Source organism: Spermophilus citellus (assembly GCF_964194105.1).
Source record: "Spermophilus citellus genome assembly, chromosome: 9".
Lineage (NCBI taxonomy): Eukaryota > Metazoa > Chordata > Mammalia > Rodentia > Sciuridae > Spermophilus > Spermophilus citellus.
This window is the reverse complement of record NC_138191.1, coordinates 13,351,773-13,378,690: the sequence shown is the minus strand read 5'-3', so window position 1 is coordinate 13,378,690 and position 26,918 is coordinate 13,351,773. Positions and strand designations below refer to the sequence as shown.

The 26,918-nt window shown below is 46.8% G+C and overlaps 1 protein-coding gene across 6 annotated transcripts in view; it reads left to right on the top strand.

Annotated features, from left to right (window-relative positions):
- The window catches only part of OLFML2B (olfactomedin like 2B), a 42,324-nt gene extending 22,503 nt beyond the window's left edge, over positions 1–19,821 (top strand). The window contains exons 5-8 of one of the 6 annotated variants that reach the window (XM_081307611.1): positions 4,952–5,183; positions 7,210–7,734; positions 17,974–18,150; positions 18,703–19,821. In XM_081307611.1, the coding sequence (XP_081163737.1) occupies positions 4,952–5,183; positions 7,210–7,734; positions 17,974–18,150; positions 18,703–19,304 (1,536 nt within the window). In that variant the 3' untranslated portion in view covers positions 19,305–19,821. Of the gene's footprint in view, positions 1–4,951; positions 5,184–7,206; positions 7,735–17,973; positions 18,155–18,702 lie in introns of all 6 variants that reach the window. The other 5 variants (XM_081307610.1, XM_081307609.1, XM_081307612.1 and 2 more) reach the window with 5 other exon arrangements.
- The last annotated feature ends 7,097 nt before the right edge of the window (positions 19,822–26,918 follow it).

Genomic DNA, 26,918 nt, shown 5'->3' with positions numbered 1-26,918 from the left:
TGGCAGGACTGAAAGAGTCCTGTAAGACATGATGTTAGCAAAGCTGGTCTGGACAAAGTTTTATAAAAGGGTCTCAGGGACAGAAACACTTCAGGGAAGTCTTGCTTACTGACTTAAACTGGATACCAAGAATTAGTGGTGGATGCACATTGGTGCCTTGGGGATAGGTGTGTCATTGAGAAAATCCCTCTGTGGAAAGTAGGTATGGGGGGGGCTGGGGATGTGGCTCAAGCGGTAGCGCGCTTGCCTGGCAATCCTCAGCACCACATACAAACAAAGATGTTGTGTCTGCTGAAAAACTAAAAAATTCTCTCTCTCTCTCTCTCTCTCTTTAAAAAGAAAGAAAGAAAGAAAGAAAGAAAGAAAGAAAGAAAGAAAGAGAGAAAGAAAGAAAGAAAGAAAGAACATAGGTATGGGTATGGGTTGAGCAGGGTCTGGGTCAGTTAGATCCCCTGAGCCAGTTCCTCTGTGTGTTGTGACATGAACAAGGGTTGGGAAGTGTGTTAGCTTTCTGTTAATGCAACAAAACACCTGAGATAATTGACTGAAAAAGAGAAAAGATTTAATGTGGCTCACAATTTCAGAGGTTTCAGTCCATGGTTGGTTAATCTCATTGCTTTTGGTAGGGCGTATGTGGTACCACAAAGCCAGTCACCTCATAGTGGCTAGGAAGCAAAAGAGAAGATGAGAAAGAGGCTCGGGGGTCCCAGCACCTCCTCCAAGGGCATGCCTTCAATGATCTACCTTCTTCCCATCTCTCAAAAACACCATGGGATGAGCCAACCCTTTAACACATGGTCCTTTGGGGGACACTTAAGGTTTAAACTATAGTAGGAAGCATTGTTTTGCAGAACTTTATGAGTTGAGAGGGAAGGAAGGCTGGGTATGTGGCTCAAAACTTTAGGATAAAGAAACTCATCACAGAGCTTCCAAGCAGGCCACAGCAAAGGGTTTAGGGAATCTTGGTCACATGTATACTGGAGGCAGGACAGCAGGCAGATTAGGTCTCTGAGGCAATAAGCCCTGAAAAAGAATGGTTCCTGCACCTCCCCAATATATAACCAAAGTAAAAACAATCCCAAACCATAGAATAATTATAAGGCAGGGCAATAAGTCTTGCTTTGCCCATGATGACTACTTTGGTGATTTTTTGGAAATATCATATTCCTTCAGAAATTATTTTTATTCTCATTTTGGGGTGTCCCCAACATGCTGACCACTAAGCATGTGTTTAGTCTGCTCGGTGGGTCACTCCTGAGTGGGCCTGAGCTTGTAACGGAAGAGCCAGGGGACTTTTGACAAGAAGGGGAATGGAAGGCACCTGCTTATCACATGTGGAGCCAGAACCTTATCCCAGTTCATCTGGCCTCCCCAGCCACCAGCTGCCCAGGGGAGCCAGCATTCCTGACCATCTCTAGCTTCCAGTTTCCCAGTCGGCTAGGCTGGAGGATTTATCTGTTGTCTTGATGACACAGTATGTGGTATGCTCAAGGAACCCAGCTCAGATTTCCTGAGGGCAAACAACAAACCAAACCAAACACACTAAACTCTTTTTCTCCTTGCTCAGCAAAGTCCTTCTCCTCCCCAAATTCCCATTCAGCACACTGCTGCAGTTAGCACAATCCACCCAAACCAGATGGGCGGGGTGGTCAGGGGAAGTGGTGAAGAAGACCCAAAGGTAGGATCTTCCTCTCCCTTTGCAACCCTGTCTCTTTAGTGAACCCCATGCTGAAAAGGGGGTCGATGGACATGGTTGTTCATTTTCAGGGTTCTTGCAGATGACGTCAGGGGTTTCTTGGAATGGTGAGTGGTCAATTTGTAGGAGGCCTCTCTTCAACCTGGCCCCTGCCTAGAGGGTTGGCAGGGGGCTGGGGGACTGGAGTGGAGAGGGCAGGGTGGGAATGGGAACATCAGTGCCAGGAGTTGAAGTCATACAACAGCCTCTTGGATTAACAGAGAGGAAATCAAAGCTTGGTTGGAGCAGCTGCCGCCCAGTGCAGCCTGTCGCCAGTGAATCCAGGGAAATTATATGTTCCCTGGCAAAGGCTGTCCATGGTCTTGCTCCATCTCCTTGGCTGGAACAAAAAAACTGAAGTTCCCACCCTTGCCTGGGAGCCTGGAACTAAAGACAGTTGCTAGGGTTTGCCACGAAGAAATGACAACCTACTTTTGCAATGCAGAGGGAGACCGAGGCTCGGCAATTAGATGCCTCTCTGGGTCTGAGTCAGGGGATGTGGCCGGGGGCCTCTTGTCAGCCTCCCAGATAGCTCTTTCCACTGGGAAATGAGGGATCTCCCAAGTCTGCTGGGCAGTAGCCAGACCATGGCCCTGAGGTCACGGGGATGTAAGGGAGTTTTGGGATGGCAAACAAATGGTCCTGTGGTCACAGCTGTGGGTAGTGTGGCTCAGAAAAAGAAAGAGTGCAGACCCCAAAGTATGGGCCTATTTGTTGGTCATGTGATTTGATAAGTACCACTTCCTCAGCCCCTTAATTAAGTGATTTTCAACTAAACTGCTAAATGACTCTGAGCCTCTGTTTCCTCATCTGTAAAATGTGGATAGCAATAACTACTTTGCCCCGTGATGATGTAAGGGTTAGAAATAATATAAAGGGTCATAGCGGTAATAGGTGCTTACTAAAATATCATTATCAATGACCAGGTGTCCACCACACCTCTGGATAAGGTCACTTCATCATCAAGAACAGGGACTTAAGGGAGGGGCAGGTAGCTGGAGTGGGGGCTGCTGAGGGCATGGTCAGCATGTGGGCCTCCTTCTTCTGGGAAGCTCTTTGGCCCCAGCCAGGGAAGGCTGGCAGAAAGGTGTCTCTTGCATTCCAGGAGTCTGTCGCCACTGCGTGCCAGGAGAGAGAGACACAGGCATGTTTGGGAACTGCCATATCTCTTGCACCATCTGAGTAAACTCTTGTCACGGGAAAACAAGAACAGACTTGGAGGTGTGGTTGGGAATAAGGACTCTGGGTTTCTCCAGGCAAAAATTTAAAGGTCAAAACAGACTGTTTTTTTTTTTTTCCCCCTGTGCAAAGTGAAGAAATTGGCTGTGGTAGTGGGTCCCTGCAGTTAATGTGAAGTGGCTAAGGCCCTATTCTGCCAACAGGCATTTGCTGTCTGGGACATAGGTTTTATTTCTTCATGGGCTCTGCAGTCAAGGAGGATTTCACCATGACCCAGAATTACAGGGTCTAGAGGAGTTCACCTGCCTCCTCCTGGTAAAAAGGGGGAGGTTTTGATGGCTCAAGTGACAGCAGGAAGCTAACCTCTTCTTTATTACCTGTTGGAGTCCTTGTGACAAAAGATCTGGACCACATTCCTCTCAGGTTTCCACACTCTCCTGAAGGAGCCATGCCTCTCAGAAGCTGGACTCCCTGAAGTGTGGCCCTGACTTTGAGCCCAGCTAGATCACAAGCCTTGTGCCCATTGTCCTTTGCTTTTTAAATTTAAGGGAGCATACTCTATGGGAAGGGAATATGACTGAACAGCCTAGTGCAGGACTGAGACCCTGCCATACTGTGGACACAAGAGGTCAGTTCTTGCCAACTGCAGTGGCTCACACCTGTAATCCCAGTGACTCAGGAGGCTGAGGCAAGAGATCACAAGTTTGAGGCCAGCCTGGGCAACTAAATGAGACCCTGTCTCAAAATCAAAATTTTAAAAAGGCTGAGTGTGTGGATCAGAGGCAGAAGCACTTGCCTAGAATGTGCAAGGCTCTAGGTTCTATCCCTAGCACCACAAGAAAAGAAAGCAAACAAAAATAATAGAAAGGTTTGTTGTCGTTTCACAAAGAAGAGCTCTGGACTCAGACAGTCCACAGCTGGTATGGTTAGCTCCAAGACATAGTGGTTTCCATCCTCCAGAATACCCTCGTGATCACAAGGGGGTGGCTGCTCAGCTCCAGCCATCCTGTTCACATTTTAATCCAGGAAAATGAGGAAGAAAGCAAAAGATGCCTCCCGACTTAGTTGGCACTCCCTTTTAGCAACTCTTCCGAAAGCTCCTCCAACCAGTTTCTTCTGCCTGTACCCCACTAGCGAGAATGCCCATGTCCATAATATTGGGTGTCTGTTAGGATTTGGATAATCAATTAGAAATCTCTGCCACAAGGAGTTAAGTGGGGTCGGAGAGGAAAGATTAATTCTGTATGAGAAGGTCTGGGACTATTTCCTGCAGAGGGTAGATTTTAGTAAGTGGCTATATGTGGAGGGACGTGGAGAGGAGTTGGTAATAACTTTCCAGATAGGAAGTAAAAAATAGTCTGAGCAAAGATCCAGCTGTTCAGGAGAGCTTAGGAGTTCGTCAACTGACTGGAGTATGTGGAGTGTGGGTATTGATGGAGTAGGCAAGAGAAGAAGTCAAGGACTTTGGACATTGTTCTGTATGCAGTAGGAAGTGTTTGGGGCTGGGGAGTGACAAAGTTGTCGGGTACCCATTCTGATAGCTATAAAACCAATCAGGCTTCATCTGGAGACAATGTGCCTGATGGTCTTCAGGCTTCATGTCCCATCTGGGCACCCTCCCCCCACATTTGTCTCTCTGGAAGCAACTTAGGGCTAAGTTACCTAGGCCAGAACTGAGAGTAGAACTGGGTTCTCTGGGCAGAGTAGCCCTGAGGTCAGAGACATCAATTCCACAGCCACGCTGCTGCATGGGTTCAAATCCTGCTTCTACTACTTACTTGTTGTGGGATCTTGGGCAATTTTAATGACTTCTCTGTGCCTCTGTTTCCTAATCTGTAAATGAGCATGATAAAAATGGGACCCTACCTCTCAGGGCTAATGAGAAGATTTACTTATTTAACATTTCTAAACACACATGAAGTACTTAAAACAGGACGCGGCTCTTGGGGAGTGTTACTGTTATCTCTCTGCCTTTGCCCCCACCTAACCACTCTCTCTCTGACCAGTGACCTGACCTTCCCTTGTGTCCCCTCTGAGGAGCAGTATGAAGAGCGGTTTCTGCAGGAAGAAACTGTGTCCCAGCAGATCAACTCCATTGAGCTCCTGCAGACTCGACCCCTGACCCCACCTGAGGTGGTGAAGCGGCAGCGACCCCTTCACAGGCAGGTCCATCTGAGGGGTCGGCCGGCCTCCAAGCCCACCGTCATCCGGGGCATCACCTATTATAAAGCCAAAGTCTCTGAGGAAGAGAATGACATCGAAGAGCATCGTGAGTTGGGGCCAGCAGGGAGGGAGTGGCCATTTGGACCATGTGAGATGGAGCCACACACACACCTCCCACAGTCTGGATGACTGTTGTAGCCCCACGCTGCAGGGTTACAAGTTATCCAGAATTGTGGTGCAGTTCTTTATAACTTACTGAGTGGTCTTGGGCAAGTTACTTAACTTCTCTGGGCTTGCAGAAGACCACATGACAGAATGTGGCTGATGCTGGAAGGGACTTCAGTGCCCTCTAGCTCAGTCCTCCCTGTTTGCAGATTTGAGAGAAACAGTTTGGGGGAAAGACTCCTTAGAACCACATGGTAGGCTTCTACCACCTGTTTCTCCCTCCAGGGCCTTTGAGCTTGCTATCTGAGCCTCCAGACCCCTCCCCTTTGGATCTCATCCTTATTATTTATTTATTTTTTTAACAGAAAACAGCTTATCCCTCTCCTCATCATTTTAATCTTGTTTCCTTAACACTTCCTTTGCCTGTGCTCTTCCTGGTCTCCTGCCTCCTCCCGTCCTTCTCTTGTCTCCTTTCTATTCCTTTTCCTGGAGTCCCCCAAAGGCCTCCATTCTTTTCCTCTCCCCAGACAAGCTCCTTCCACTACCTGGTCTATGCAGCGGCCTCCTGGGTATGCTCCCTCCTTTGGTCTTTTCTTTCATCCAGTTTATTCTCAGTAGCTGGCAGTCATTTGGCTCATTCTGAACTGTGTTTTGGTCTTTTTATTCTTGTTGGTGTCGTTATTGATTTGGGGGAGCTCTTTAACATATTCTGGATTCAGATCCTTTGTCATTGTTATGTATTGCAAATATTTGCTCCCACCTGGCTTGCATTTTCAGTTCCTCTTTCCTTTTCTTTCTTTTTTCCCAGTGATGGGGAGCAAACCCTGGGCCAAATGCCTGCAGGCCAGGCAAGTAATTGACCACTGACCTGTGTGCCCTCAGCCCTGCTTTTTCAGTTCCTTAAATGGTGCTTCTGAAGAGTCCATGAAGTCCGATTTACTAATTATCTTTTTTGCAGTCTTTGTAGCCTCTCTAAGAAATCTTTGCCCTCCCATGTTTTGTTTCTGCTTAAAACCCTTCAGCCTATTCTGTTTTACTTACAATAAAAATGAAAGTCCAGGCCGGATGTGGCAGCATGTACCTGTAATCCCAGCTGCTCAAGAGACTAAGGTGGGAGGACTGCGAGTTGGAGGCCAGCCTGGGAAACTTAACAAGACCCTGTCTCAAAAGAGAAAAGATAAAGGACTGGTGATGTCATCAGCGGTAGAACCCCCCTGAGTTCAATCCCCAGTACCAAAAATACACAATCAGACTGGGGTCCCCCATGTGACCTGGCTCCTGATTCCCTCTGACCTTGCTGTCCTGTTAGTCTCCCATCCACCCCTTCTGCCTCATTCTCTGTCTATCTTGCTGCTCCTGCACTTCCGCAGGCATGTTCTACCCTCAGGATCTTTGCACTACTGTTTTTCCCCCCTGGAATGCTTGGCCAGGCTATCTCCTTCTTCTCCAGAACTGTGCTCATCCCTTCATCTCAGTGAGCCCCATCTGACCACTGTATTCATAACTGCAGGTTCATTCCCAGTGTACTTGAGCCACCTTACCCTACTCCCCCTCACAGCACCTCTAAACTGCAATCGATCCATTGATTTAGTGTCTCCACTACTAGACAGCAGAAGCCTCCGAGGTCAAGGGTCTTTATCTTGCTCAGTGTTGTTGGATGTGCCCTTTAAACACTTGTTGGATGAATGGAACTGGATAAATAATGTCCTGCTGGTTATCAGGGTTCATAGCCTCCACCAGGGGACCCCTGAGTTCTGGGTGGAGTTTAGCTGCAGTCTGTTCAGAAATACTCTCCAGGAAATACAGTGTCCCTTATCACCTTCGTCTAAAATCCCAGCTAGGGTCCATCTCCAACCAAGCCACCATGTTGAGAAAAGGAGTCCCTAAACTGGTGGGTTTCACTTGCTTTTGGCCAGGTTGTTTCTTACTCCAGGGACCAAATTGACCTTATATCTGTTCCGTAGAAGATGAACTTTTCAGTGGTGACAGTGGCGTGGATTTGCTGATTGAAGATCAACTCCTGAGACACGATGACCTACTGGCCAGTGCCACCCGGAGACCGGCAGCTACCAGTCATGCTGCTGTTGTGACAACTGACCTGAGCACCCAGACCGCACCCCTGTTCTCAGCACTGCCACAGGCCTCGACCTCAGCATCTGGCCTCACGGAGCCCACTCTCCAGGCCTCCTCTGAACAACTCTCAACCACTCTCCAGGCCACCTCAGTGTTTCCAGACCACATGGGGGAGCTACCTCCTACTCAGGTGCCACCCACCACTGTGGCCCACACAGCCACCCAGCAGCCTCCAGTCTCGGCTTCTCTGGCAATGGCTCCGGGAGACATGTTTGTGGAAGGGATGCACAAAGTCCCAGGGCTTCCCACTACAGTCAGGACAAACTTCCTGGAGAAAGATGTAACTGCTGGGCAGGGCGCAACCCTAGCCAGCCCCACCCTGAGCCCTGAAGAAGAAGATGACATTCGGAACATCATAGGTGAGTTCCTCCTATCTGGCCTTAATCTCCAGGACAGTTCAGGGAAAAGACTAAGCATGGAAATAGGTTGAAAGAAGAGTAAGAAGCCAGATGGTCAAAGATCTTCATAAAGAAAGGCAAGTGGGGGGGCTGGAGTTGTGGCTCAGTGGTAGAGCGCTTGCCTAGCATGTGTGAAGCACTGGGTTCAATTCTCAGCACGACATAAAGAAATAAATAAAGGGCCACCGACAACGAATAAAATTTAAAAAAAAAGAAAGGCAAGTGGGGTGTTAGGGGTGTAGTTCAATGGTAAAGAACCCCTGTGTCAACCCTTGTACCCCAAATAAATAATCAAAAAAACAAACAAACAAAAAAACAGATCACCAGATTTGCAAAAACAAATCCAAAAGGGAAGTGGAATTATGTCTTTGGCAAATAATTAATTTTAACATCCAGGGTTTATGAATTTAAAATGTTCCAGTGACAAGTTCAGAATCTCCTTTCCAAAATATATGTATAAATGAATACAGACAATATCTCGTCTTTATTTGTCAGTTTTATAGACATTTATCAAGTAGACTTTGTGATGAGTATTAAAGTATGTGCAATTAGTGAGTAAAGTTTTCTACAGTAATTTTACTTTATTTTATTTATTTGGGACTAAAGATGAACCAAGGGGTTCTTTACCTCTGAGTTACATCCCTAGTCCTTTTTATTTTTTATTTTGCGACAAGGTCTCACTAAATTATCCAGGCTGGCCTCCTGAGTCACTGGGATTACAGTGTACCACCACACCTGGCATCTATAGTAATTTTATCAGGCCTCATTATGAAATAGCAAAGGGTTGTTACTGAGGGCAGGTCCCAGAATCATAGCAGAGTGGGAGCAAGAGAATGATCAGTACGATGGGCCCTAGTGCAAAATCCTATGAACCCTATCCCTTGAGAACATGGAAACATTGTGGTATCATGTGACAAACGCTATAACAGAGAAACAGGAGAAATGAAAAAATGAAATAGGAGACACTTATTGGTCTGGCTGCTAGGAAGACCAGGGAATGTTTCTAAAGGAGACATTATTTGAACTGGGTTTTGAAGGATGAGTAGAAGCTTTTGATGCAAAAAAGGGAAGTCTTCTGATATTAGGTCTAAAGGAGCTAGGTGTGTTCCAGAAGCATGGAAGTTCCATGGCTACAAGACGACTATGAAAACAGTGAAACAGGAGAGTGAGGTAGGAGAAGGAAAATGGAGCAGTTACACATATGTCTTCCAAAAAGACCTAAACCAATTATTTATTAAGTCACCATTGAGAATCACTAAAAACTGCTAACGGATAATAATGTTGTCCAAATACTTGTGGAGCAGGGTGCAGTGGAGTACATCTATAATTCCAGGGACTCAGGAGGCTGAGGCAGGAAGATTTCAAGGTCAAGGCTAGCCTGGGCAATTTAACAAATCCTGTCTCAGAATAAGGCCAGGGATTCACCCTGGGTTCAATTCACAGTGTCTCTCTCTCTCTCTCTCTCTCTCTCTCTCTCTCTCTCTCTCTCACACACACACACACACACACACACACACACACACCAAACTTGTTGAAAATACACAGTTTGCCTTATACATCTGTTTTCCTTCTCCCCAATTTCCGTTTACTTGGCAGCCTTGTTCCCAACCTGTCTTCAGAATAAGATGTGAAGATGTCAGCTTCTTGTAGACCCAACGTAGTGGAAGGAGCACCCACCGGGAGACACGCCCCTGGGATGGCCTGGTCCCTGCCATTGTGTAACCCTGTTTACATCCCTGCCTTTTGTTCAGAACCATCACTTACATCATTATCCTGGTGTTCTGCTAAAGTTTACCACACCCTGATATAGAAGGGATTCTTATTGGGTAAAAATCCCAAAGTACTGGCAGAAACAAGGACACGGCCATTAAGAATAGACCCCGGGGCAAACCCTCATAAATGCTGGCCTGGAGAACACTGAGCAAGAAAGCAGTTCTGGGCCATAGAGGCTGGAGTGGGAGCAGGAGAGAGTGTTTTTTTGTTTGTTTGTTTGTTTTTAATTTTCCTTCCATGGTAGGAGCGGCTAATGAGAGCAGAAGGCTGATTCTCCACTGCATGGATAAGTTTTGTTGCTCTGGGTGCCGCTTAATTTCTGCAGAATGCCTTGGGGTCTGAACAGAGGCTCCTACTTCTACACAGGCTCTAGGCAGCCTGGATTTCAAGCTTCTGGAACCACGGTCCTTTAGTCTAGCACACCACCCCTACTTTGCCATGGAGTGAGCTCTGCTGGGCACTGGTACCTCTACTCTTGAGCTTTCTATCAACCTTGGGTAGGAGGGCAGTTCCTGCTGGTATTTAGAAATCTGCTCTCATGGCCCCTCCACACGTAGACTGGACACTCATGGTATGGACAGGCTACAGGTGGGACTCACACACCTGTCTGTTCTCAAGCCATGGGTTTGAGCCTGGGAGCCTCTTCCTTTGGAGATGCACTAGCCAGGAGAGGCATTCCCCATTATCTCAATAACCAGCCTCCATCCTGGCTCCCAGCTTCCACCCTTTCCCTGTCTGTTTTTTCTAGGTTTTGTCACCAGTGGGCTTTTCCAGTGTGAATTCTGACTTGTACCTTTCTGGGGTTCTTAAGACTCTGCCCCCTCCTGATGGGGATGCTGATACCCCCAAAGAAAAACCCTTATCTTAGGCAGCTATTTACTTGGGAGCTGGGGACTAGGGACACATATTCTCTTTTAACTAGAATAACTGTCAGGCGGAGAGGATTTTAGGCTCATTAGCCAGCAGTGTTTCCCAGAATAGCTGGGGGTTTTGCCTCTGTGTTTACTCAGAAAAAACTTGGATGTGACCCAGGCATGGTGACACATGCCTATAATTGCAGTGACTCTAGAGGCTGAAGCAGGAGGATCACAAGTTTGAGGCTGGCTTGGGAAACATAGTGATATGCTGTCTCAAAATTAAAAAATAAGGTCTGGGTATGTAACTCAGTGGTAGGGCACCTCTGGGTTCAGTCCCTAGTATCACTATATCATTTGGCTGAAACAGACACAGGCCACTGACTTCCTGCTGGGGGAAAGCTGTTTGATGGCAATTTTGATTTTTGAGCTGCTTAAGATGTGGTTTTAAACTGGGCTGCTTTTAAAAGGCACGTCTTATCCCAGGGTTTCCAAACCTGATTTTGTGATGTTGTAAAATGCCTACCATTATCCTCAGAAGAGTTGTAAGATTTTAGAAGAATGTCAAGCATAAGGAAATAAGAAATTATTCTTGGCTGAGCAGATAAGCCTTTGGTGGTAGCATTGCTCAAGAACAGGGAGAAGAAAGATGCTGTCAGTGACAGGAGCCAGGGCTGTGGGAAGGAGGGATGACCTTGGAGGTGGTGCCCTGCTCACAGCGTGGCTTGGAGTGGATTGCTTCAGCTGCTGCAGAGGAATAGAACAGTTGAGCCATGTGGCCGTGACTTTGCACGTCCTAGGCCTCATCGAAGATGATTCCTGATGTGTTTTTTAGAAGGAACTGGTTTGGACAGGGAGCAGGGAGTGGGAAGGAGCAGACAAAGAGGATAGTCATCTTAGGACAATACAGGCAAGAGCCTGTCTCATATTTGCATCTAGGAAAAATCATGATCTGTAAAGAATGTCTCCCCCACAAAGCACATAGCCTTAACAATTCCCAAGCCTTGGCCGGCCACTCTGGCTGCAGTGTGAGATGGCCAGGCCTGCTGGCCTCGGGTCATGGAAGCTGCTCCGTGGCAGCTGGAGAGGGGATGCTGATGTGGACTAGGGAAAGTGCCTTCCAAAGACTCCAACTGTGGAGTCTGCCCAGGCTTTTTCCTAATCAGTTTCTTTAAGTCCTTGACAGGCAGGTCCCTTCTGAATCCACAGGCACCCTGAAGGCTCCCCTAGTCTCACCCCTCAAACTTCTGGAAGCTTCAGTCATCTTAGAACACAGGGGTACGAACCCTAGAAGTAAGACGAGAGCCAGGCATGGTAACACATGCCTGTAATTCCAGCAACTTGGTAGGCAAAGTCAGGAGGATTACAAGTTCAAATCCAGCCTCAGCAACCTAGGGAGACTCTGTCTCAAAATAAAAAATAAAAAGGCTGGGAATGTAGCTCAGTGGTGGAGCATACCTGAGTTCAATTCCCAATACCTCAAAAAAAAAAAAAAATAGAAAGTGGGGCTATTCTTTATAAATGAATATGGATCAAAGTCTAAGCCTCTGGACAAGGATAAGGAGTCTACTCGTAATGTCTTCTGCCCATGCCAGGCCAGGCTAGAAAGATCCAGAGGGAGTGAGACATGATCCCTTCCATAGAGGAGCTAACTGCATGGGAAAGGCCACAGATGGCTAAAGGGGCAGAAAGCAAGTGGCCAATGCATGCTCTCAGGTTCCCTCTCCAAGGGTAGCCATGAATTTACTTACCCAGCTCACAGGACAGAGAGGAACCTGAGGCAGAGGTAACCATGGGAGTCATGGGTGGGCAGGGCAAAGTGAAGGCAGCCAGGTATATGCTCACAGCCTGGGATGACAGGGAGAAGGGTGAGATTCCTGGATAGGGAACCAGGGCCAGAGGATGAGGGGGCATAAGAAGTTAGGATTTCATTCTAAAAGTGGTAGGGAGGGGTCTGAGCATGGAAACAATGTGCAGATTTGATCAGTTGTTATAATGAGCACTGGCAATTGTGTGTCAGGATACCAAGAAACATTCTGCCCTAGAGGCCATACCCAGACTTGGGTATGGACCAACAGAGAAACATGATTTTAGCTGAACTTAGTAGTGCACACCTGTAATCCAAGTGACTGAGGATGCTGAGACAGGAGGATCTCAAGTTTGAGGCCAGCTTCAGCAACTTAATAAGACCCTGTCTCAAAAAAATAAAAAGGGCTGGGGATGTAGCTTATGGTTAGAGTGCCCTGGGCTCAAACCCACCTCCCTGCCCCAATGCTGATACATGCAAGTAGGAATGGGCAAGAGATTTACTTTAAGCTGGTAATCTGAGGATCAAATTTACCCCATAACGTACTTTTACCGTCTTAAATTTGAATGCTTTTGGGACAGCTGCTCTTCCAGTTCTCCTTTGTCTATTGCTGCAGGTTGGTCTCACGCTCTAATTGGCTCAGTTCTGCCTGGACCCTGGAGGCAGCTGAGTTTGAGATCTCTGAATAGAGGCAGATGGCAGGAAGTAAGAATGGCAATGCCAGAGGGGCTGATATGCTAGGGTAGGGACCTTGGACTTCACAGATTGGTTGGAAATGGTGAGTTATTAAAGGTTTAAGCAAATGTCCACCAGAGCAGCAGCTCAGGGATTATGGGTAGAATATGTCAGAAGAAGGCAGAGATGAGCTAGAGATCAACTAGTATAAATGGAGTGAGCCAGGCCAAAGTCAATGAGGCCCCAACTAAGTCCCAGAGGTGGAGGGGAAAGGCCAAGAAGCGAAGAGGAGAGAGAAAGGGTGCCACTCACTGACCACTAGGGATGTGGGTGGAGAAGAAGGGGACATCAGAATGACCTACACTTCTGGCTTGGCTAGTGTGTAGCATACCGGGCCTTTCTAGGACAGGACACACAGGCAGAGCAAGCTACGAACTGAAGCAAGTTGATTCCCACTGTAATGCATTAAGTTTGAAGAACCAGGAGGACACCTGGGGAAAACAGGGTAGGCCATTGGATGTCTGATGCTCAGAAACAAGACCTGGTCTGAGAGTCATCAATAAGAACTGAGCTTAGCCAATGAGGGCACAGGGCTGAGAGGAGAGGAGGCTGGCAGTGGAACTTGGAGATTGAAGGAATAACATCTGGAAGGTGGGCAGAGCCAGCCCAAGAGCTGGAGATGGGATGGTCAGGGAAATGGGTGGCCCCAGGAGAGAGTGGGGTATGGAAGACTAATGGTGGGGTGGGGAGATAACCCTTGGGCTGGGTAAGGGGCCTGGAGGCAGCCTCTGACCTGAAGAGAGGCTTGACAAGAACCAGAGGATTAGAGAGCTTCCCTGAGGGACAGTGCCAGGTGTACAGGGCAATAGTCTAATTGAGCTGAGGAGCGTGCAGGTATCATGAGTGACAAGGGGAATACCCTGCAGAGAGGCTGGCCAGGGGGGCTCACAGCTGGGGGCAGGGAGGGGAGGAATGGGTCTCGTTTGTTGGTGTACTTTTTTTAGGATGCTGAGATTCAAGTGGGTTTTTATGCTGAAGGGAGGGTTTCTTCATCTCAGACTTTGGTAACATTTGAAGTAGGGCCAGCTGCTTCACAGGACTATTGATGGATAAGCGAGTTAATACACAGAAAGTTTGTGGTCAACGTTATCCATCACCATCACCATCTTCTTTGGCAGCTCTGCTTTGGGAAACCTAAGATGAGTCACAAGACAGCACCATCCTTTCTCTGAAATTCCTTTGAACTGCTTCCCATGTTTCTGACATTAACCTTGAAAAGGCGTCAACATACAGTTGTCTTCTTTCCAAGGCTGACAATCTCTTACCAAGAGTAGGAGCTTCTGCACTGCCCCAGCCTCTCACAGAATGGTGATGTGCCTGACCTCCTCCCTGGATTCTGTCTTCAAATCCTCTGAAGCTGCATCAGTGCTGTCATTCTTGCCTGGGCTCGTCCACCCCAAGTGCTGGCTGGTGTTTGCTGTAGTTCAAAGCATGTGGAAGTGTGTTCTATGCTCCCAGGTATTAGAACTATGAGGCTGTAACCTCTTCCTTCAGAAATCAGGTTGCCTCCCTGAACCCCAGAAGTTGACTCCATTTGTATTAGTTTCCTGGGCCTCTGAATTATAACAAGTTTAGCGGCTGAAAAACAACAGAAATTTATTCTCTAACAGATCTGGAGGCCAGAAGTCCAAAATTAGTTTTATAGAGCTAAAATCCTGGTGTCAAAGGGCTGTTTCCTTCCAGAGGCTCCAGGGGAGAATTCGTTCCTTGTCCTTTCCAGCTTCTGATGGCTGCCAGCCATCCTTGGCTTGTGGCCACAAAACTCCAATCTTTGCTTCCACTTATCACATTGCCCTCTCCCTTTTGGTTGTCAAATATCCCTGTGACTCTGTTAGAAGGATCCTGTGATGGCGTTTACATATCCAAGCTAATCTTTTCAAGATTCATAACTTAGTTATAGCTACAAAGTTCCTTTTGCCATCTAAGGCCATCTAAGGTCACATTCACAGGTTCCAGGGATTATAGCCATATCTAGGGGGACATCACTCAGCCTGCCATACCTTTATCAAGACAGATTCTCCAAGCACTCTGGTAAAGTAGGCAGAGCACATATTATACTCGATTCACTGCTGAAAAGGTTAAATCTCTGTAACGTTTTGGAGGCAACACCAACTTTGGAGTTAGTGGCAGGGCTAAGACAAAAGCCAGGCCATTGACTCCAAGCCTGGGCACATCTATAGCTCCACATGAGCCCATGAGAGTCTTGGTGCTAGCCAGGTGCAATGGTGCACACCTGTAATCTCAGGAATCAGGAGGATCACAAGTTTGGGGCCAGCCTGGGCAACTTAGGGAGACCCTGAACCTGCTCAAAATAAAAAATAAAAAAGGGCTGGAGATGTAACTCAGTAAAACATCTGAGTTCAATTCCAAATACTCTCTTCCCCCTCCCCGCCCCCCCCAAAAAAGAGGGAGAGCCTCATTCTGAGACAGGATCTTGAAGGGATTTGAGGGGATGCCCAGAGTGGTTCAGGACATTAAAAAACAAAACAAACAACAACAACAACAACAACAAAACATGCTTTCCAGGCCCATTAACATTTTCTTTGTCTGGTCAGAGAGGTAGCATGGCTGTGGCCACCCCAACAGAAATACCTCACCTCACATAGCTGTTTGTGGGGCTTTGGGACATGGCTGGCAGGCACCTCTGAGACAGGGAATCCATGTTTTACTGGACTCTGCCAGGAAGGGGCACATGAAAGTGCCCTTCCTGGCAACGGCATGCAAGGGCTTACCTCAGTGCAGGGAGCACAGCGTCTCCACGGGCAGCCAGGGCCTCACTTAGCGCCAGAGAATGAGATATTTTTCCATCAGGCGCCACAGGCAGGGCTCGGCCAGAGACTTCTGTTTTATTGTCTTGAACAGATGAGCTCAGTTGTGGGGGGATGAGGCATTGGCCGGTAGGTTCTGTTGTTTGTCTTGTGGAGACTGAACCTCTCCTCTCTCTGTCAGAGTAGGACTCAATAAACCCCACACTAAGCTGCTAAACCCTGCCAAGTGCACCCTGCTGTGGGGCCTGCCTGGAAAACAATGTTCATCTCATTTCTACCCCCTGGCTGCCCTGGGCCCTGTGCCAAGGGCACAGCTGTCTGCCCCCATCCTGCCAGCTGGATGCCTTGGGCTCCTTCCTCACCTCACTTTTGGATGAACAGATTGGAGCAATTTGGAAATGGGGTGGCTTGGACTCTAGAGAACCCCGAATTCAAACTATAGGCCTGTGGTACTTTTATCCCAGGTGAGTGTCAAGAACCGATTAATTGCTGGGTGCAGTGACACACACCCATAATCTCAGTGACACCAGAGGCTGAGGCAGGAGGATTGTGAGTTAGAGTCCAGGCTGAACAACTTAGTGAGAACCTGTCTCAAAATAAAAAATAGAAAGGTCTAGGGATGTGGTTTAGTGGTAGAGCATTTGTCTAGCGTGTAGAAAGCTCTGGATTTAATCCCCAGCGTTGCCAAATACATCAATTAGCAAAAGAACCAATCACTCTCCTCACTGTTGTTCTTCTGGTCTTCCAGTCTTGATGGCCCATAGTCTTGCTGGTCCCCGCTGTTAGAAGGGGCTGAGGAAGCTTTGAGCATTCATCTGCTTCTCCTGCTGCCCTCTTGTGCTATCTCCTCCATTGCTCACTTGTGTGGGTATGGAAAGATCAACATGCCCTTAATCTCATGTGGGACTTCAGTCTCATTCAAGGATATGTTAAAAACTAGTATTACATATTAAGCATCGTAGGCTGTCAAGTTGGTCTGGAACCCAGTATAGTTTTAGTGACTTTTTAAAGTCTATCCTGGATACTAAGCCACTCTAAAGAGTCATTAAGAAGGATATTGCTGAGTTCCTGTTTCATTAAGGCAGACTTGAACTGTGTGTGTGTGTGTGTGTGTGTGTGTGTGTGTGTGTCTCGCACACACATGTGTATATGTGTGTGAGATACTGGGGATTGAACACAGGAGGTTCCTACATCCACAGTAAGCACTTTGTGTGGGGACTTGGTGCTCTTCCCCTCCAATTCCCAAGCAAGGGGCCCTGGCATCCTGCTGCCAGAGTGACAGACATGGATTGGGGATAATGCTCTAGGATCTGGTGGGTGAGCCTCAGGAAAGTGAATACCCACGTGTGGGGACTGGTCCCGGGCAGCTTGGCAACTTAAAGAGCTGATGTTCCTTGTTCCAGTGTTCCTGGTTACACCCAGCAGATTCCTCTCCTCTTCTCACATTTCTCATGTGATGCAGTAACAGTGTTACTGTGTTAACATGTGATGCTGTTACTGAGTCACTGTGGTGCACTCACTCAAGTATCAGCTCATCCACTGGTGTCTGTGAAGTGACAGGTGCTGTGTGTTCTGGGTACCAAGAATACAAAAGGAAAGACCACAGCCCCTGCTCCCTTGGTGCTTACACTCGGGTTGGGGTGGGTGTTGTGGGAGGAGAGAGATGCACAGGCATTGTGGAGATCAAGATGGCACATCCTGTCAGACAGGTACCTTCATGCTGGACATGGTGGTACACTGTTGAAATCCCAGTGACTCAGGAGGCTGAGGCAGAAGGATCACAATTTCAAGGCCAGCCTGGGCAACTTGCAAGATCCTATATCAAAATAAAAAATAAAAATGGCTGGAGATGTAGCTCAGTAGTAGAGCACCCTGTTTGATCCCCTGAACCACAGAGAAAGACACATGTGTGGCTCTGTGGGAGCAGCATGGAATAGAAGGATAGAAAGGCTTTTCAGAGGAGGGTGTAGAGCCAGAAAAGGACTTTGGATATTAGGTCCTTGAGGAATAGGATCAAAAATTGAGAAAACAATAGGAGCAAAGCCTGGTGGCATGATAGTGGCCCAGGATGGGGAGAGTGGATGGTTTTGTAGGAGAGTGTAGGATAGATAAGGGGAATAGCAGCAGATGTCTAGGGTTAGGTCATACAGGGCTGTTAAAGGCTGCCAAGGAATTTAGATCTGGGTGGAAGAGCCAACCAAGACTTCTGGGGTGGGGCATTATTAGATGGTCCCAACACTTCCATCCACCTCTTATCCACCAGGAAGGTGCAAAGACACCCTGTCCACAATCACGGGGCCGACCACTCAGAACACATATGGGCGGAATGAAGGAGCTTGGATGAAGGACCCCCTGGCCAAGGACGAGCGGATTTATGTCACCAACTATTACTACGGCAATACCCTGATAGAGTTCCGGAACCTGGAAAACTTCAAACAAGGTACATGCGATGGGTCCAACTCAGGTACCTCTTCCTTGCTTCATAGTCCTCTGTTTTAATCACAGCCAAACCTCTTTCAATGAGAATGGTGACATCTTCTGATGGCGGAAGGGCCTGTCCTGGGAGGTGCTCTCCCACACTGCCTCACAAGCTCTACTGTCTCTCTTCTCTCAGCTCAGCTGCTCCTTCCTAGCTTCTGTAACACAGGATGACCTTGAGTCTAGTCCAGGAAATAGTAGCGAAATAATTTCCCTTTCCTATTGTCCTTGAGAGTTTACAAATCTCACTGAAATATGTTAAGCACCCTGGATTCTTGATATAATCCAGTAAGGCAAGGGGAATTTGCTCTTTCCACATGACAGATGAGGATGATCATCAGATGAGATAATGTACAGGATATTTAAGCAGCTTTCTGTACAACACTAGAAAGGGGCAGACCCAAGATACCAACCCAGGTCTAAAGACCCCTAGTTGATAACTTGTCCCATCACAGAAGTTGCCCTGTCCCTCTGCAATACTGCCCTGAAGCCTCCGCCTTCTTGCTACCCACAGGTCGCTGGAGCAATTCCTACAAGCTCCCATACAGCTGGATCGGCACGGGCCATGTGGTGTACAATGGCTCCTTCTACTACAACCGGGCCTTCACCCGCAACATCATCAAGTACGATCTGAAACAGCGCTATGTGGCTGCTTGGGCCATGCTCCATGATGTGGCCTATGAGGAGGCCACCCCCTGGCGGTGGCAGGGCCACTCAGACGTGGACTTTGCTGTGGACGAGAATGGCCTGTGGCTCATCTACCCAGCCCTGGATGACGAGGGCTTCAGCCAGGAGGTCATTGTCCTGAGCAAGCTCAATGCTGTGGACCTGAGCACACAGAAGGAGACCACATGGCGCACAGGGCTGCGGAGGAATTTCTATGGCAACTGCTTTGTCATCTGTGGGGTGCTGTACGCTGTGGACAGCTATAACCAGCGGAATGCCAACATCTCCTATGCTTTCGACACCCACACCAACACACAGATCATCCCCAGGCTGCTGTTTGAGAATGAGTATTCCTACACTACCCAGATAGACTACAACCCCAAGGATCGCCTCCTCTACGCCTGGGACAATGGCCATCAGGTTACCTACCATGTCATCTTTGCCTACTGACACCCTTGTCCCTGCAAAAAGAAGCACAGAGGGGCCACTTGCATCGTGTGTGTGTGTGTGTGTGTGTGTGTGTGTGTGTGTGTGTGTGAGAGAGAGAGAGAGAGAGAGAGAGAGAGAGAGAGCACGTGGACGGGTGTTGTTTAAAAATATATATTATTTTGTATAATATGACAAATGTAAAATGACAGTTTGGGTCTATTTTTTTTTATATGGATTGTAGATCGATCCATACGTGTATGTGCTGGTCTCATCTTCCACAGTTTATATTTTTGTGCAAATGAACTTCTCCTTTTGACCAGTAACCACCTTCCTTCCTGCCCTCCACCCCTCCAGCTCCCAGATCCCAATAGTCGAAAGGTCTCTTAGTCTGGCTCTTGTGGACAGACTACCAGGAGTAGGAATGAAGGAGGCAAGAAAGAAGTGCTCAGTGGCGGGAAAAAAGTTTTATGTATTGGAGAAGTTTTAAAAACACAGAAAAATGCTTTTTTTTTTTTAATAAAGAAGAATTTTAAAATCCTCCCCCGGTGTGTTTTTGTTTAGCAGGAATGTGTCTTGACAGGTGTTGGATCCCTCTCCCAGGAGGAGGTGCTACTTGGTGTAATCCACAAATGTTTTTTTGCTGAATGGACTGTGTCCAAGTTCAGGTCCAAGGGACTCTTTCTCCCCTCTGGATGGGGGTTTTTCTCATGGGGAATTTGGAACGAAGTGACCTGTGTTCTCTTCAATTTTGCAACACTGATTCCTTCATTTCTCTTCTGCAGTCTCACCAGATTTTTTGCTCTTACTGTACTGCTTTTTTTTTTTTTTCCTGGTCATTTTACCCAAGATGTGGGAACCTCTTTGTTCCTTAGTCATTTTTCACATTGTCTGGCACTGTCAAAAATGTAAAGCTGGGTGTCTTCACCATACCTTAAGAAGCTTTTAATCAGTCAGTCTCTCTTTGTCTCCATAATCCTGTCCTCTGCCTCATTTAAAAAATTCTATTAGCCAGGGTTTTCCTTTCCACCTTTCCATCCAGGAAAATGACCCATTTCTGAAACAAGTCCTCTGAGCAGAAGAGAGAACCACAGCCCCTCCCAGTGCAAGGCTAAGCTCTGTATAGCCCTGGGGGTGGGCTTTTTCCTCCCCAGTACACCCAGCAGGAGACAGAACACCTGAAGATGCTTTGACCAGCATGGCCTGAGGTGTGTGTGGGAGAGCTTGGGCATGAGGCAGGGAGACAAGCGCATCTCTGTGCTCACTGCCTCTGCCCTAACTTTGGGAAACAGCTGCTACCTATCCTTCACAGACCTCAGACCTTCCCCCCCCCACCTGCCTGCCAATGCTTGTGCTGCTTAAATCTCCCCAAAGGGTAGATGGCTTCCCATTCCACCCCCCCCCCATTTTCAAATAATAAATATGCAAATGAATATACTTTGTCTTGAGGCTGTTTGGGTCAAATTTGACTTAGCAAATGCAAGCAATGGTCTGGTTTGGTGGCAAAAGAAGGGTTAGAGGGAGAGAAAGCATTTGATGGATACTGAGGTAATGGAGCATCTCATGTCCAGAAGTCTTACCCTCCTGAAGCCCTGGCCTTTCTGTTGGGACCTGGGTTGGAAACTATAGCAGAGATCCAAGCCCCAGCCTGGCAGTGCTGCTCAGGGGAGTGAAGGAGTGAATGAGGCTCCCTGGGGAATTACATCAAATGAAGATGTTATCTACACTTACTTACTATATATCTAAGATGATATATTTATAATTGCCAAACTCCCAGACTGGACTATCCACCCCTCCCAAGGACCTCATTGTCTGGTTGCCCAGAGGCCAGCCCAGCATATTCTGCTGTTTACCACCTGTGTCTTACCTCCAGCTTAGGTGATTCATACAATCCCAGGGCATCTGATCTGCCCATTCTTTGGGTCTCTGCATTAACCCTCTGTCAAGCAGAGCTGGCCTACACTGTCCAGAGCAGCCTCAGATCTCAGGGTTCCTGGGCAGGTGGATTTCAAGGATGGGCCTAAGAAGAAAACAATCAGGGTCCATGGCAAGAGGTCAAGGGCTTGGTGAGGGCACAGCTAACATGTTAAATAATTGACAGGCTCAGGCTGGATCCAGACTGAGAAGCCTCAAGTGGGAAGGAGTAGTGTAGGGACCAGGCAGGCATATCCCCTGAGCCAAAGGGAGCAGTCTGCCGACTACCATGGCCAGGATCTGCTGGCCCAGGTCAGAGGCCTTAATAGTCACCCCTTTAGTGAAAGTCATCAGGCTCCCACCTGTCACTCTCTTATTGTGGAGCCTCTGAATCTCCTTTAACCCTCTTTGTAGGGGTCCTCATTTCCTGACCCCTAGTTAGGGAGTCATATCGAGGAACTCCTGCAACTTGGAGATCAAATAACTATACTTTGTCTTGGGGCTGTTTGGGTCAAATAAACCCAAACTGGGGGAAGCCACCCCAGTTTGACTGGGTGAATTAATCGTCTTCAGACCAAACCACCTGCTGAAGATAGGTGAGGAAACTTCCGGTGCCAACCACAGGCTAGAGGGAGAGAGATGAGGGAGTATTATGGTTTGGATATGAGGTGTCCCCCCAAAATCTCCTGTGTTAATGCAGGAGATAAAATGATTGGATTGTGGGAGTGATGACCTAAATGATGAATTGGTCCATTTGATGGATTGATGATTTGAATGGACTAACTTGGTGAGTCACAGAGGTCATGCCCCACCCCCTTTCTTCTTCCCACCACTATGACCTGAGCAGTTTTTCTATCATCTCTCCTCTGCTATGATATTCTGTCACTTTGAGACCAAAGCAAAGGATTTGGCTGACCCTGGTTGCAACCTCTAAAACTGTGCCCCCCCCCCCACAAAATACTTTTCCTCTTCCAGGCTGTGACCAGGGCCTGAAGCTGGGTGGTCAGAAAGTTTTCCCTGAACAAATCCAGGGCTTCTCCAAGCAGCTTTCTCACCTTAAACTAAACTTGGAAAACATCAAGACTCAGAGAATGAGTTTCAGAAGACTGAAGCATTCCATGCTGGGCCAGTTTGTATTCCGCATGCTGCTATGTGTGGCAGGCCTGAGGCATGGCCTCTCGTTCCACAACTCTGTCCTCACCTCTAAAATGAGGGGATATTTCCCAACTCTCAGACCTCTAACTAAGCCTTTTTCAACTTTGTAACCCTCTATGTAACTAGGACATTTTAGTTGCCCAACACTGATGGAAAAGTATACTAGTAAAGTACCCCAACAGTATAATTTCAAAAGTGGAAAAAACATTATGAACCATTAAGCCTTTCCTCCTTCTTCTCCTCCTCCTCCTTCCCCTCTTCCTACTCCTCCTCCTGCTTCTCTTCTGAACCCTATACACACTGAGTCTCTATCCCTGAGCCTCCACCTTTTAAAAAAAAATTTTGAGGGTGTCATTTAGTTGCCCAGGTTGGCCTTGAACATGCCATCCTCCTGCCTCAGCCTCCTGCATAACTGAGATTCCAGGTGTGTGTCACTGCACCCTGTAGTCCACTCAGTTTTATATTTATTTATTCATTCAACAAATGATCATGGAATCCCTACTGGGATTACTGAGCGAAAAGACAGACTCTTTGCCCTCATGAGCTTTTGCGCATGCCCACGAGTGGGGTGGGGGAATACATTATGCGTGACATGACAGGTAGTAGTGACATAAAGCAGGGAAAGGACCCAGGGACTCAGAGAAAGATGGGAAGGGAGTGTGCTATTAACATAGGTCAAAGAAAACCTGCGTGATAAAGGACTTTTGGGCAGAAACAGAGCACAATGATTGAGGGACTGGTGAGAGGAAGAGCATGCAGACCCAAAGGCTGACAGCATGTGGAACCGCAAAAAGAAGGAACCCCAAACCTGCAGAATCCCAGAAATCCTGCAGGCAAATGGTGAGGCTGGTGGAAGCACCTGCGACCAACCAGCACAAGGGCAGTGAGAAGGTTTACTCTGCTGCCCCTTAAAATGTCAACACACCTGAACCTTATTGGGCAATTACAAAGGGCCTTCTTCCACTGTGAAGAGAGATATTAAAAAAGATGTTTGCTACAGAGATGTCTCCTTGCACTTAGTTCCCCGACTTGGCATTTGTGCAAACTTGGATAAATCCCTTCACTTCTCCGAGTCCGGTTGTCATTCATAAATGGACCTCACTCTGCCTATAAGGAGGGTCAATTCATGAAAGATTTGAGTAAGGGGCACAAGTAAAAATAAATGAAAAGCAATGGCCATTATTATTGCCTAAAGCTGAATTGCTTTTTTTGTCTTTTTTTTTTTATTAGGATTGAACCCAGGGGTGCCCAGGGGTACTCTGCCATTGAAATATATTCCTTGCTAAGTTGCTGAGGCTGGCTATGAACTTGTAATCCTCCTTCCTCAGCCTCCCCAGCAGCAGGAATTTTATGGTCATGCACCACTGTACCTAGCCAAATTGCTTATCTTAATTTCTCCAAACAGCTCCTCCTCTGGACTTCCTTAATGGTCTCCTGGTCCCCTGAGATTCAAGATAACAAGCCCTCTTTTTATTTCCCTCTCCCTGGCTCTCCATAACAGCATTGTGGGAGTTGGTATGCCCTTGTGGACAATTTCCAGCTCTCCTGTTCTGGCTGTGTGATCTTGGACAAGACCTTGAACTTTCTCTGAGGCTCATTTTCTTTCTCTTTAAAATGTGAGTAATGGTAATGCTGAGATGATTCGATTATTATTATTTTTTAGATCTTTTTACTGAGGATTTTAGATTTTCATTCAATGTAGATGTTTTTGGTACATTAATTCACCTGTTCATTCTTTCTATTGTATAAACTTAACTGGAAAAAAAATAAAGTAAGCAATGTGGGGGGCCACCCCTGAGCTATTTGAATAGCCTCTATTCCTCCCTGGAGCCAAGGAGCTTTTGGTCTGGCATTGCAGGTCCTTCTGTGGCATATCACACAAAGCACGTGACCTCAGCTAGAGAGGCTGCTCTGTAGCTACAGACTTGGGCATTACCCATTGGGCTTGGATAGCTCCCCGCCTACCTTATTTGGCAAAAGAACATTCCATTGAAATCCTTTGAAGCCCCCTTTGTATAAATAAAGCAAATGTGGGCTCTTCTCTCTCTCTCCTTCCAGTGTGGAAGCAGGTCATAGAGCCGTCCTACCCCCTCTTTCTAAAAAAACCACTTCTGTGTCGTATGATTTTTCACCGTATTTCTCAGCCACCACATCTCCTGCAGAGGGAAACTCAAGAATTATAGCCCTGTCAGGACGCGGGCCAGAGAGCAATGGATCTTAGATGGCTTTTAGGAGACATAATGAAACAACATCTGAAGTACAAGGCAAAATAGGCACTCCACCGCTTATTTTATTTTGTGTGATTTTTCAATTACACGAAAAAATAGATGAAATGGCACCCCCTTTCTCCACAGAAAAGCCGTCTTCACCATGGCTGATTTTAGAATTGTCAGCAAAAGAGTCTCTGCAAAAGAGTCCAATGTAGGTAGGTTTCCTATTTTCATGTCGCCCTGTTTACTTGGCCACTGGCTGAGAAGATACCAGCACTCCGGGTGCTGGACACCCCCTTACTAGTTTTTCACAAACATATCCAGTATAGCTGTTTGTAGAAATGTGCAAACAAGGCCTCTGGCCTTGAGCTGGGCTTCACAGAGATGTCTACATTTTTAAGATAAGTTACAGTTGGGCTCCATGGTAACAGCTGGCAGGGGGAGGAAAGAAAGGGGAGAAGAAGCTCCCCCCTTCTCAGGTGTTGTCCTTGAAGAGTTAACTTGCCCAAAACAGTGAAAGAAAAAGCTGCTTTTATGTGAACTTCTGCAGACTGTGAACTTCTGAGCCCCTCCCCTTACATGCTGGGTATAAAACTCTGAAACTCCCTGAACTCAGGGTTCAGGGGATTGATTGATTACAGCAAAAGCTGTGCCCTCTGAACCTGGCTGCAGCCAAATAAAACTGCTGTCTTCGGTGCCTTGCCTCATTTGTCCCTACAACATAGAGAGTATAACAAACCCCATATTCTTACCACCAAGAAATAATAATCATCAATATTTTGTTATATTTGCTTCACATCCTTTTGAAAATTTTTGCTGATATGTTTTAAGTTCAGTAGGCATCAAACACTTCAGTAAACTTCTCTTAAAAGAAAGATATTTTCCTACAGAAACTCAAACGTAATTTGTTTAACAATGATTCCTTAAAAATCAATAACTCTCAACCCATTAAATTTCTCCAGTGGTCTCAAAAATGTCTTGTAAAGTGGGTCTTTGAACTAGGATGAATGAATATCCACACATTGTATTTATGGTTTTTGTAGCTTGACTCTTTTCTCTTACTCTGATAATTTTTTTTATAATGGAGTAATTTTAGATGAACAGAAAAGTTGCCAAGCTACTAGAGTGTTCCCGCATACTCTGTACCCAGTTCCTCCACTATTACATCTTAAATAATAACTGTATTTGTCAAAACTAAGACACCAGAATTGGTAAATTACTCTCAGTTTAGTCTCTTTAGTCTAGATTGGCTCCCCTCACCCTTTTTAAATGACACAATTCCATTCTGCTTTATGGATGACTGAAATTCCATTGTGTGTGTGTGTATATATATATATATATATATATATATATATATATATATATATATATATATATATATATATATCACACTTTCTTTCTCCATTCATACATGGATGGACACTTAGGCTGGTTCCATACTTTGGCTATTGTGAATTGTGCTGCTCTGGCAAGGTCCTGGTGGCACAGCTCTCCTGAGAGATAATGTTTAAAATATTCTCTTGACGTTACGAGTGGTGGTGCATGCCTGTAATCCCAACAACTAAGAAGGCTGAAGCAGGAGGATCGAAAATTCAAGGCCAGCCTCAGCAACTTAGTGGACCCTGTCAGAATAAAAAATAAAAAGAGCTGAGGATGTATAGCTCAGTGATAGAGTGATTGCCTAGCATTTGTGAGGCTCTGAGTTCCACCCTCAGCACCTCCAAAATAAGATCCACTTAAAGCTCTCTTTCCTTAGCATTGCATGAACGGCAGGCACCCCCTCCCCCAGGGGGAGGGTGGAAAGTGGGTAGCTCTCTCCTAAGGAATCCTCTTCAAACATCTTCTTAATTTTTTTTTCTAACTCTCAAATACTTTTATGCTCTTACTATGGGTGAAGAGTTTAAAAGTCTCTGATTAGCTTTTGGACACCTCTCTGGTGAATATTGCGTGTGGTGTGGGCCGTCTTTTGGAATGTGAGATCCTGGGTCTCCTTAGCACATGAAACTCCTACTTTTACATCCTAATACTTTGACAGTCCCCCATCCCCTCACCCAGATACCTTCCTGTTACCATCTCCTGCTCTTCTTGACACCTCAGACTATCAGGTGCAGTCCAAGTGAAGTCCTGTCCAGTGTCCAAGCCAGAGCAAGAGTAGCCCTTAACATGTACACAGTACCAAGCACATTTGCCTTTTCTTGCATTTATTTGTGACCAGATCTCCTCTTCTCAGTGAGACTAGTCCTTCTTCCTCCGGGACTCCTCACAGCTCTGAGCAGAGTCTAGTCTACATTGCCTATTCATTATGGATCTGCTGAATGAATGAGGGATTGATTTGGGTCACATAAATTCAAGGTCAAAT